Here is a 13756-nt window from a genome sequence, read left to right as displayed (position 1 = left end):
TACTTGTACTCAGGGCCGTGCCGTGCTATGATGAAGAGAGGCGGCCGCATCAGGCAGCACCATAAGGGGGGAGCATAAAAAACATTTAAGGGGCAGAATTTCAAAGACTTGCATCATACTGAGAAAATCTACTGCACATGATCCTGCTTGTACTTAAACTTTCCAAAACCATAGGACCCATTATTCAGGCATTCTCAAGAAAATTAGGATAAATAGTTTTCTATAACTATTAATACCAATACTGATTCATGAAGTAGCAGCATGTGGTTAGTTAAGGCATCACATGCAGAGACTTTGTTTTTGAGTTCTATCCTCATTTGTGAAGTTTTTTTTCACATTTATAATTTAATCTTATTGTCTTAAAATTTTTTTATGTACAATTTTAATACTATTTTTAATTATTGAATATAAAATTTATTATTCATTTTAAAATATCAGGAAATTAAATTGTAAAAAAGAATTTTTTTTAAAGTTTTTATCAAAAAAAAAATAAAACATAAAACAAAATAAATGTGCATACATATTTTGTTTTTATATACAATATACAAGAAATATTATGACTGTTTTATAATAATATGACAGAATTTTGGGTAGTATGTTATCATAAAAACAGTTAAACATAATGTTTATTGCACCAAGAACATACAATCATTGCTATTTCATTTGCACAGTCTTTACATTTTGTTTTAAAAACAGAAATAAACTTCATTAATGTTTTTGAAAATATATCTTTCGTGTGTTATTTGAGACTCAAACCATGGGTATTTTGGTGTCACAAAAAACTGGTATGCTCAATTGGTTGTGAATTAGAGATTATATATATTTTAATGTCATTTTCACTACTAGTTTTAACAATTTAATTCCAATTTTGTAATTTTTTAAAAAAATTTTTAACCTGTCTATTAAAATAAACATTGCAAAATAAGTATTTTTTGGTGGAATAATTTTTAATTGACAAGATGGAATATCTTTGTCATCTACAAAAATTTTTTCATATATTTGAGAATTTGCTTGACCATCCCACAAATCTAAATTAAAACTTTTCACTTTTTATGTATGGCTGTAATATTTCAATTAAGAAGTCTATAAAAACGTACATTACATCAAATAATACAAAATGTGATTATAATGTTGTTATAAGTACTTTCTAAAAATGAAGCAATCAAAGTAAAAATTATGACCTTAAAAATTGTACATAAGAAATTTAAAAAAGATTAAATTATAAATGTAAAAAAAAACTCCTATATGGGGATTGAATCCAAAAACAAAATCTCTGAATGTAATGCCTTAATGGTTGTATAAAACTTTTATCCTAATTTATTTAATTTAAAATATATACTCTTGATATGAAATTAGCAGTGTCTTCCCCTGTACATCATACTTTTCCTAATAACAACAAAGTCATGTCAGTCATCTAAAGTCAAATCTTGGGTTATGAATGCCCCTGGTTTATGAACAAAATTTTGAATGCCATATTTTCTCCAGTTTACATATGATAACTGGGTTCCCGAACAAGCTACTCAGCAGAGCCAATCACCGATGGTCCTATACTTCCTATGTTAAAGAAAGTTATTAAAGAAAGTTAACAGCCCAACCAATCAATGACGCGACTACCTATTCAATAGTGGCGGTGAGATTTGCCTGGCATCATTAGACTTGGTTATTCAAATTATATTTCAATGCACATGTGGGTAAGATACTACTTCCAGTTTTCAGTATGTGTCACATTTAAATTTAACCTATTCCCTGGTATTCCCAACATATCTCGAGTCAAAACATAATGACCTTAACCTGAGATATCTCATTTCTGAACTGGGACATTTTTGACACTGGATGTCGTTAGTCGGCATAATTTTTATATTAAAACTAACTTCTGAAATATAATTTTTTTTGTTTTTACATTTATTAATATGTCTATTTTGTTTGTGCAAAATAAAAATATAATTTTGGACGATACAATAGCCACAATTATTTTTTTTTCTAAAATGTGGAATTTTTGCTAGGCTTAACATTGACAAAAATTCAACGTGGAGCAACATGCAACGAAAAAAAATTTCAACATGGGATAGATTAAATCAAATTAATTAGTAAGAACTGTGTTAATTGACATTTGCATAATATAAATGCCATCCAATAATTAATATTTAAAGTGCTTAACTGAAATTAAATAACAAAAATTTATTAATATAATATTGTATATTATAATATTAATGTTTAATATAATATTTATTAATACTAGATAGCCAGTTAATTAACATTAAAAATAAAATCGAAAATTAATTAATTAATTAAAATTTAAATTAATATAAAACAGATATAGATATAAATATAAATAATAATATATTATATATAATATATTAATTTGTAGAAATTTTTATGGATGAAATACAGCAAAAAAGGTAAAAAAAATTTTTGTTTTGGGGGTTGGAAACAGATTAACCCAATTTTAAATTGTTTCTTATGGAAAAATTTGTTTCAGTTTGAGAACAAATCAGTTTTCAAACAACTTTTAGAAATGAATTAAGTTCATAAACTGAGGTTTTGAATTAAGTTCATAAACTGAGGTTTTGAATTAAGTTCATAAACTGAGGTTTGACTGTATGTAGCTCTGTCGTGGGGAAAATTTTTGAATTGAGGTCATGTGATTTCTGATCTAAATCAGAAGTTCAGGTATAGTTAATTGGGTCTCCTGTCCCTAAGCTTTCCATATCTGATCTCAAATTTCATCTATCTAACACCATTCTTGAGATTAAGGAAGATGGGCAGTCAGACAGCCAGTGGGAATTTATGGGTCTACAATTTTTTCAAATTGTAGCCCAATTATTGTAATTATTAATTAATGTTATAAGATAGCAGTTTTAACTCCCTACCTTGAGAAAAATTATTTCATATTCATTATTAATAGTTAGCCAAACTATATTAATATTACTAAACTTAGATATTTGAATTAAGTTCATAAACTGAGGTTTGACTGTATGTAGCTCTGTCGTGGGGAAAATTTTTGAATTGAGGTCATGTGATTTCTGATCTAAATCAGAAGTTCAGGTATAGTTAATTGGGTCTCCTGTCCCTAAGCTTTCCATATCTGATCTCAAATTTCATCTATCTAACACCATTCTTGAGATTAAGGAAGATGGGCAGTCAGACAGCCAGTGGGAATTTATGGGTCTACAATTTTTTCAAATTGTAGCCCAATTATTGTAATTATTAATTAATGTTATAAGATAGCAGTTTTAACTCCCTACCTTGAGAAAAATTATTTCATATTCATTATTAATAGTTAGCCAAACTATATTAATATTACTAAATTAATATACTTATTACAGAATATTTGAGATTATTTGTTAATGTATTTCTTCAATGATTTGTTAACAGAAATGAAACAGAAAAATAATCTTTAATGCTTGAGATAGCAACTTATAAATTGCATACCAGTAATTATCTTGCTTTCAACAGTTGCCCCAAAGAAGCAAGGTATGCTGTAAGGCAGGTTATATAAAGGTTTATTTTTATTCTGCAATTTTCTGAGAGGTATATACTTCTGCAGGTCATCCACCCAAAATTATAGTAAGTTCAATCTTTTTTCATTTGAAACTTTACCTTTAAAAATTTACAATATCAGATGATACTTTAGAACATTATATTTGAAAACTTACTCTTGAATTTTATTCCATACATCTTCTAATCTATCATCAACACAACCACTTTTAACTGCTTCAACTTCTTGTTTTAATTTTCTGTAATAGTAACAAAAGATATAATATTTTAAGATTAATATCATCCTTAATGAAAAAATTTTAAATATAATTAAAAAATTTTTCATTTTAATTCTTTCTAAAGGTAAATACTAAAAAACCTTTTAATTATACCCATTATAGATTTAGCAAGGCTCACAATAGGGTCTCCAGGTGATGATAGACAGAGCTAACACTTTTGTGTCGGTTCTGTCCATAGAAAAATTCCTGGGTACTCTGCTCAGATTTAATCCTGGATCCCCAGAACAGCAAGATATCTTTACTGTCTCAACCATTTGGCTGTCTTCTTAAATTTGCTAGTATTACAATAATTTAATATTTACCTATGTCTTTGTTGCTCTTCACTAATTATTCGCTTTAATTCTTCAATTCTTTCTATGGTAAGTTTTCTCACAATTAAATTGCCAGGTGTTTCAACATCTGCACGATCTCCTCTTTTACGTCTAATTTTAAAAGAAATATGCATATTAATCATTAATAATAGGATTTTTGTAAAAACTAAATCTTTAAATAATGTGCACACTTCAATACATACAAATACAGAATAAGTCATAAGTCTAATATTATTATTGATGAGTAATACAAGTCATAAAAAATTATAATTATATAGACAAATATTTAAAGATATAATAGAATCTTTGTAATATTTTAATATTTATTTTAATTTTACTTTAGTGCTCAAAAGTTTAAATTATATTCAAATTCTGATAATTAATTTTAAAAATGTGCTGTTTGAGTACTGAATCCATAAGAATGAATCTGATGATAGTTCTTACAAAGTATTGAAAGATAAAACAAATATTATTATATTGTTAAGATTGTTCAGTTGAACATTAAATATTTATCATCATTGTAATTATAGTTTATTATATTAAACACAAACACACCCTTTTTAACCAGTAATTGAACTTTAACGTAGTTTCTGAACATTTTCGGCCTTCATCAAGGCCTGCCTCAGGTGTTAAAATAAAATAACTTGCAAAAATTGTAACAGAACAATGATGCTTAACTTTAAACTTTGAATGTATCAAATTCATGTGGTTGATTGACTTCATTCGAATTTCCCATATACGTACTTCCACGCATGCACGACCATCTCGCAGTACCTATACGAGAAATTCAAATGAAGTCAATCAATAATGTGAATTTAGTACATTTTCAACTTTCCAAAGAGCCACGCATGTCCAAAATCTCGCACTACTGCCTGTTTGTAGAGAGTGTCGCTATTCTGTATTTTATTTTGACTCAGTTCTCAGTCCCGAGTACCTACAAGTCTGGTTTTTTTTTATGCACGCATGATTTGGGCACTTAATACTCCGTGCCAAATTGCAAGTCTTGAATGTACTCCTTCAAGCTCTAAGCTGGTTACCCAGCAGGCAGTATGATTTTATAAACAAGACAGTCTTGTTTATAAAATCATACTTTTTGACATAGTCTTGTCAAAAAGTTATTTTATACAATTATGTATAGTTCCAATATTTGTAAACTCAAATTAAAATTTATTCTACATAATCAAATTCTCTTGTTTTTTAAATTTACAAAATTTTAAAAAAATTATCAGATCTGTTGTTTTTATTTTTTAAATGTTCTGATGATGCATAAAAGTAACAAGCAAAAGTGTTCATTAAATATTTTATTTTAAGCTAAGCATTGTCAGTAATGTGCACTATCTAATTAGTTAATTTTTAAAATATACATACTCCTGGAAATTTTAACCCTGATATGTTTATCATTAATTAAATTAATCAGTTCAATTTTAGTTCAAAGATTTTATTATAATTATTAATTGCTACACGATTAACTATCAAGACTATTAGAATATTACAAAAATATTTCAATTAGTTTCATTCACAAAAATAACTTTGTCTCTATTACAATGTCATATAAACTTTAAAAGTACTTACTTAGGAGTTTCCACTTTTTCTAAAAGATCTGAATATTGAATGGCACAATTCTGTATACAAAATAAAAAATAACAACATTATAAACTAGAAATGTTAACAAAATATTAATATTAACATTTTAATTTTCAACCTTCTGAGAAAACCAGTCTGGTGGTCTGTTTGCTTCTCCAAATGGTCGAATAGCTCGACTAACTGAAACCCTAAGTAAAATGTAAAATATGATTTTAAAATCATGACAAAATTTCATTATAATAAAATTATAAAATAAAATATTTAATAAATAAATGGTTATGGTTTCAATTTCGTAATTACAAACATTTTAAAGTACAAAGTGAAAAGAAAAATTAAGACAGAAATTTAATACATATTAGATTTATTAGAAAGAAATAATTATCTTTCTTATTGAGTATAACTTGTCTATTTCAACTTTCTAACTAAGACTTGTTATATTAAAGGGAAGTTACAATAAAGGCTTTTTAACATGACTTTTGCTTGGCTGACTGTGTATGTTCCCTTTCTTCAATATAACAAGTCCTAGTTAAAAATAAACTCCAAGTAGATAAGTTATACTCAACACATAAAATAAAAGACTAGAAGTACTGTACATATCTTAATTTGTCTTTCCTTGGAATCTGTAATGTAGTAATGAAATTTTGAATTCAAATACAACATCCAGCAATGAGTTACATAACTTTTCCAGCAAAAAATATTTATGTTTAAAAAACATGACACATTAGCACAAAGTTAAAATTATGTGTGGTGCCATCTGTTATGAGATTTTATTTTAAAAATGGCTTTTATATTATTAATTATTGTAAAAAGGCAAAAGACTTAATGTTGAAGTTAGAGATGAGTTTAAAAAATTGTAAATACCAATAATGAAAAAAATTTTCATTAAGTCTGATCTCACTCAAGATAACCCCTTAATTTTCCTCTTGACCTTTAACCATCAAAATTTAATAGCATGAATGCCTCTTATATACAAGTTACTATGGCAAATTTTGTTTCTTAATTTTTATCCCATTCTCAGACATTAAACAAAATAGACACCAACAGACCCAAGTAATAGCTGAACCTAAAAGAACAATTAAAAAATGCACTGCAACCGCATATTAGCCTCCAACTGTACAGACAAAGTAATAGGATGAATCAAATTTATAATGGACCCATGAATATGAAATTTTTTTGGGTTCAGGGATATTAAAACATCAAGATTTGTAAAAAACTTCGTGAGTCAAATCTGCTAAATAGATAAGGTTGTAGATGCTGAAGCTACACAATATGAGTTTGATCCTTTGTAACTTTAGAAATCTGACACAATTCCCTGTGTTATATACCTAACAGCTGGGAAAGTAAAAATATAATTCACAATAGTAGAATTAATAAAAATAATGAGAAAGCTCAATAGTAGGCCTATAGAAAATTGTCAACAATCACTATTATGTAAAAACTTTATAATTTCTAGAATTAGTACTCTCTGAAGTCAATTTCGTTTAATTGATTTTTCAGATAATTGACACTATTATAATATAAATCTTATCTTCAAGTTCAATATAATTATTTACTGTATAATACAGAATTATATGTATAAATACATTGATAATTATCTATTTTTATATTAAGATTTCCAATATATTTATTTGATACTTTATTTACTTTTATAATTTTGAAAATAGAAATTATAATTTTAAAAAATTTGATAATAGAATTTAGAAATTATTTGTGTGACTTAATATAGAAATCCTCTTTATTTACTAATAAATAAAAATTACAGTTTCAATTTAATTTGTAATTACTACTTCAAAAAATACTAACAATTGTAACTGTCATAAAAATACAAAAGATAATAATTGAAAAATCTGTGGTAGTATTTTTTTTATTGTAATTTAACATTAAAATTATCAAAAAATATTTTTTTTAGAAATATACTCAAACTAGTATTCTTAACTCCATACAATGATTATTATAAACATAACAGAACTTCATAAAATTTCTCATACCAGTTCTGATCTCCACTTCTTAGAACAGATGATGCAAGACATAATCTTTCTTTAATTGACCAAATATCAGTGGGACTTGTTTCAATCTATATTCTTATATAAAAAAAATAATAATCACAATTATAAATTTTATATTCTACTTTTTAATCTATATATATATATATATATATATAGATTATTGATATATATATATATATATCAATAATATATATTGTATAATTAATAGATTAATAGATATATATATCTGTTAATAGTACTTTGAAATAATTAACAAAAAATAAATATTTCTAAATGAAATAAGTGGAGTTTTTTTAAAATAAAAGAACTAAAGTGCCTTTGACCGGTGTGCTTCTTCTCTCAGTAAATCAGAGTACTTTGCATATGTGGAGTATTTTTTAATAAAATTTAAAATTTGGTACTAAACATGATACGTACACACAACACAGAGTGCTGATTGGCTAGCGTATGTCAGATGATCACTCCTCAACTTATTATTATCGCTTTGCTCGACTAGGTGATAGCAGTATTCATAATGACCAGTCAATTTGATAAATTAATCTATATTTATCAGACTGCACACCCTTTTCAGTCATTATGAATAATGTCCAATTAATCACTTTTTCCATAACATAGACACTCCTAAGGGAACTATTTTGAAGGAGATTATAATTAAATTCTAATAACAATATCCTGTAAATTCTTATAGGTCTAGTCCAGGAACTTTCCGATACCACCTTGTAGATGTACAGTAAAAATGCATATAAAAAAGATCTATAAAATGGAAACCTGCCTAAACAGGAAATAAATCTCAGAAGTATTTGCTATATAAAGTATTGTTAATTATATGGCAGAAGCCTGTTTAATTTTTGGGTACCAATTGCATAACATAACCTATGTGGAACTTTTCAGCATAACTGCAGTTAAATTCTAAATCATACTTCATGTGCTGTAGCTTCTACACTCAGATCATGGAAAATCCCTTAGTTATAAGAATTATTCTATCATTTCTTTCTGTTTTAAGATTGCACTTTTGTTATCTGGAAAATAGCTGTGACAATGCATTACTGCTGTTTCTTCTCAATCTTCCAAAGGAATAAAAATTTACACCTGAAAATCCTTTCATAGAAAATTATGAAATATATAAGACTGTAGAATACAATAGTAGACTTTCCACTATATACCATATTTTCACAGAATGACCAGCATGCCATATAAAAACAGGAAAGACCAGCATGTCAGAAAGGTTACCTGCATGCCTGCCGATTAAACTGCAACTAAAATAAAATTAATCAAATCCACCAAAAGTAGTTGTTAATTGAATGTCAAAGAAAATATTCTTCCAAGTACAATAAAATAATAACATAGTAATTTGACTGATTTAAATCAGGAAGAGTTTTCCTTTACAAGACAATGAAACAATTAGTCACTTATTGACATTAGTAGTAGTAGTAGTAGTAGTAGTAGTAGTAGTTAGTTAGTGTGGGCTATACTGACCATCTACCCTGACCTTAAAAATAACACCTTCCTCTCAAATTTCACACAAAGCCAATGTTACTTGGTATAAGCTGAGATAATTTACAGATAGTTTCTTAAATTAAATGTTTATTTTTGCATTCTTGAATCAAATAACAATAAAGTACACAAAAAAAAAGCACTTTTGGAATTCCAAGAATATTTTAAGATGTTAAGAAGACAAAATGAAAAAATTAAAAATATAATCATAGTTTTTGACATAATGCTGACAGTTTCACAGTTTTAGAATAAAAAGTCATTCATTTTTATGTGACATAACTTGTTCATTTTTTTAATGCACTCTCTAGAGAGGGATGTATAACCTCACTTAAACCAGCATGCCAGCTTTTACCATACAGAAATAGCTATTTCATGGTCTTCCCCAGATAGATTGGCATGCGTCATTCCATGATAAAACAGTATAAGGAAATAGCCAAGATCAACACCAACCCTGCATATAAAAGAAGTCTGACGGTTTTTTCATTACTTAAAAATGAAAAGTAAGGAAGTTTGCCTGTAAGGAAGTTTCTACTTAGGTAAACTCCAACTTCTTCATTGATTCTTCATTGATAACAGAGTGACCTAACAAAGGGAATACATTGGAACATCAACCCAATTGTTAAACAAGCATCTTAGAAGCATGAAAGCAACAAAGAAGGAAATGTGTAATGCAACCCTCATTGCAATTGCATCTGACAATGGGAAACATGTATTTTTGAACTAGGCACAGCTTATACATCATATCGCCAATACAGCCCATCTCATTTAGAAACTAGAGATATGTAAGGCAGCTAGAAATGCCACTGCCATAAACCATAAGGATCCAGATACCATCTCCTTGGCATAAATTACTATTTGAAATCATCTCAAGAAAGTTTAATACTTAGTGTATATACAGTAGAGCATCGATTATCCGACTTAATTGGGGACTGGGGTTGGTCGGATAACTGAAAAGTCGGATAACCGAAAAGTATGAAAAAATACATTATTAGTATAGTGTATTAGGCCTGGTTTAAATACTAGTCTCCCTTTCATGGTCGAGCCAGTGCTGCCAGCTAAAACATGCAAAAATTTAACAAAAATAATATTAAAGTAGCCAAGACATAACCAAACATTGTAGTGCCACATCACTAGCGGACATTTGAATTTGCCGCGGTCGGTTAACCGATAAGTCGGTTAATCGGGGGTCGGATAAACGATGCTCTACTGTATATTATTAATTTTTATTTCTGTGGAGTTCATTTAATTTGTTCTATCTGTATAAGTGGCTGTCTCTAGACACACAGCATTGTCCAATCACACATATGGTTCTTCATTTTCAAAATATATGTTCTATTTTTTTTATTCTTTTCAGGTTATATTCAAGCAATACTTTTAATCTTGAAAAGGAAGAGAACTGGAGAGAAATGTATTTCTGATTTTCTTTTATAGCCTTTTCTGTTGCATTCTATTACTTTATATTTTATATCATTTTAATAAAAATATAACCTCATTGTTATTATTTTCTAACTGTTGTCTTTTCTTAAAGGTTACTAAATGTTTGTCATTTCTTTAATAAATAAGATAAGAAAGCCATAATGTCCCATAGCTATAGCCTTTAGACCAGTGTTTCCCAACCTTTTTTGTGCTATGCCCCACCTAAGCCTTTCTAAAATTCTTATACCCCCCAACATATACACTTAATTGCCATACTGTTTTGTCATAACCATGATAAAAACCTGATCCTTTCATCAAAGTCTCTTGCACTTTCCAGTTGTTGCCAAACACAACCTGGAACACCACAACTCACATCTGTCCACCTCAAGATCTGTGCAAAGAATGTCCTTTCTCACCTTTCACCAGCATCAGGTCTTCATTCATCTCTTTGTTCTCAGTGATTCCCAGAATTGTTAATCCCATCCAAAGGGAAAAGGGTTATAAAGAAAACTTCTAGAAGGAAAGGGAAACAAAGAACAAAAAAACTAAAACTAACTTAAATCAATATTTACAATAAATATAGCATACAGCGGCTATACAGTTAACTTAAACTCTGAATGAGTCCATTTTCGAATTGCCCCCTTAAAAATCAAATTGCCCCGTGGGCGTGGGCCCCACGTTGGGAAACACTGCTTTAGACTCAAGCTTTAACAGGTTACAGTTCTAAAGAGTAGTCTAATAATATATATTGACAGTAATGAAATGCCTCATATGTTGCTTACTTTTAATCATTATAAAAATTATATAATTAGTATATTTATTATTTATTTCCTGTCTTGATATATGAATAAAAAAGTCAGAGTCGGTGCCAAAGCTTTTGTACACTAACTCCACACCCCAGTGATAATGAACTTTTTCTTGAAAAACCAAAGAATGGACATTATTTTCTCTTACAGTTGCAATTTTGAAGTATGAAATCATATCTCCCAAACATCAATGTAGCAAATGTAGTATTGCCAAATAAAACTTTTTGAGTTACACTTTCATATATAAGCAGTTTTATTTTGTTGTTTACAGATAGATTATTATAGAATATGATAATCCTGATAACTTAGAACCACCTTGTATATAAATACAGTAAAGCTTCAATATGATAAACACCATTATTTATTTATTAAAAATTTATAATAAATAATTAATGTCACTTATTTCTATTATGTAGTGCTAATTTTCATTTTCACACAAATTCTGAGGTTCCATTGCCACTTATGAGGTGACATTAAAGTTGGTAATATTGGAGTAATGATGTTTTTCACTGTTGTTTGCAATTTTTATAAACTTTTATGATTGAAACTAGCATAATCTGTTAGCATCATCAATTATTGTAAAATGATCGCCAAGTGGTAGACAATGCGTCTGCATCCCTATGGTTTATACAACCACTTCTCGAGTGCACCTTGAAGATTTCCAACTTCTCAAGATGTTTCACTGTGTGCCTATTTGTCAATGTTTTGATAATAGCTGCCTGATCCCATTGGACATAAACATCTTGTTGTCTTGCGTATGTGGCTAGCACACCGCTTGGTGATCATTTTACTTTTATAATTAGTGCTTCAAGGCTAGGTTTAGGTTTATTTGTACACAGCAATGCGACATGTGGACAATCTCCAAGGAAATGTTTCCCAGAAGGACTTTACAGGAAACTAGCCACTATTTAGGTGTTACGAATGTGAAGAAAACTCAGAAAAGTCCACGTGGCCAACTTGTCGGCAAGGCACACACCCACGACCAATTACAATCTTTTGGCAGTTTTATCCACTCAGCCACTGGTGGGCCCATTATTACTGGTAAAACATATCCAAAATGTAATAGCAAATCCATCAGTGGAGTAAATGTAAGAAGTGTCACTCTATTACCATAGAAACAAAAATGAAAATTATAAAACCAAGTGTGTTAGATGAAAAGAATTTACATTTAAGCATTATGTACAGTGGACGGATAGTTCGGACTGCGAACAAATCAGACAACAAACACACATCAGGATAAAGAACACCTCACAGAACAAGCACAAGAAGAAGCGACATAAAATAGCAAATATCAATCGGTCTTCTCTCATCTCTGGGCGACAAATCAAAACCTTTGGGAGCGTGGTGGGAGACGTCGACATGGAAGATAATAAACTTGGTCTTCATTCTTTCATTAACCTCATCTGTCAAGTTATCAAACTCAGTGACAGAAATAAGAAAGACATGGTGGAACAACCACAATACCATTAGTTTGCTTACTTAGCTGTTTCTCACTTAGAAGTATCCTTTATCTTACAAAAACGAACACAGTATCATCAAAAATAAAGCCAACAAAAATATTTATATTAATCCGACTGCCTTTTATTTATTATTTACAAAATGTAACACCATAAATTGATCATTGTCCATAATTTATCAATTAATAAATACTTTCCTAAAAATCAACAAATAATATAATTGTTGAAGTGGTGCTTCTATGCATTTGAATGAAAAGATAAATTCTTTATTGTCCTTTAAATTGATTTCATCTGGCGAATTTCATCTTTCCTCCGATGCCAAGATTATATAATCAGCATAAAACTTCATAACAATAAATCGATTCTATTTCTACCGATGTTATATTGCAAGCCTATTTTGAAACATTGATAACCCTTTCAGTCGTTTGCTTATCAAAAGATTGATGTTGGTAAAATTGAAGCGATCGTAATTCAATAAGAATTCAGTTATTGACATCGAATCAGTAAAGTCAGTAATCAATATACTTAATTGAAAATAACCCGAACAGTTTATTATAACTAACTTCTAAAAAATGCTAAAATATAACTTACTGGGCGAAGCCGCCATCTTTCTTCCGTCAACCGAAACGCCATCTGTTTGTCTGAGTATAGGTAAATATAAATTTTCAAAAATATAGAATTTAAAATTATCTTATAACCTCTGATTTCAAATTTATTTTTATGTAAAAAATTATTTACTAAAACCGAAATACATTAAAATTAATGAATTTTTATCGAACTCGATAAAATAAATTAATATAGAAAAGTGAATATTATTATTTTTTTATATACAGTAATCATCAATGTTGCCGTTCCTAGTACAGTACATTTGTACTTTTCGGGTACATTTTGCTTTTTCGAGTAAAT

The 13756-nt window shown here is 28.7% G+C and overlaps 1 protein-coding gene across 1 annotated transcript in view; it reads right to left on the bottom strand.

Moving 5' to 3' along the window:
• Positions 1–13483, bottom strand: part of LOC136977726 (bromodomain-containing protein 8-like) — a 28157-nt gene extending 14674 nt beyond the window's left edge. Inside the window, exons 1-6 of the mRNA XM_067273276.1 lie at positions 13442–13483; positions 7660–7745; positions 5790–5859; positions 5660–5709; positions 4079–4198; positions 3657–3737 (exon numbers count right to left, since the gene is read on the bottom strand). Coding sequence (XP_067129377.1) covers positions 3657–3737; positions 4079–4198; positions 5660–5709; positions 5790–5859; positions 7660–7745; positions 13442–13483 — 449 coding nt within the window. The remainder of the gene's footprint in view (positions 1–3656; positions 3738–4078; positions 4199–5659; positions 5710–5789; positions 5860–7659; positions 7746–13441) is intronic.
• Between the last annotated feature and the right edge of the window lie 273 nt (positions 13484–13756).

Source organism: Centruroides vittatus, unplaced genomic scaffold, assembly GCF_030686945.1.
Source record: "Centruroides vittatus isolate TY-2023 unplaced genomic scaffold, ASM3068694v2 contig_474, whole genome shotgun sequence".
NCBI lineage: Eukaryota > Metazoa > Arthropoda > Arachnida > Scorpiones > Buthidae > Centruroides > Centruroides vittatus.
This window is presented reverse-complemented; position numbering and strand designations above follow the sequence as displayed.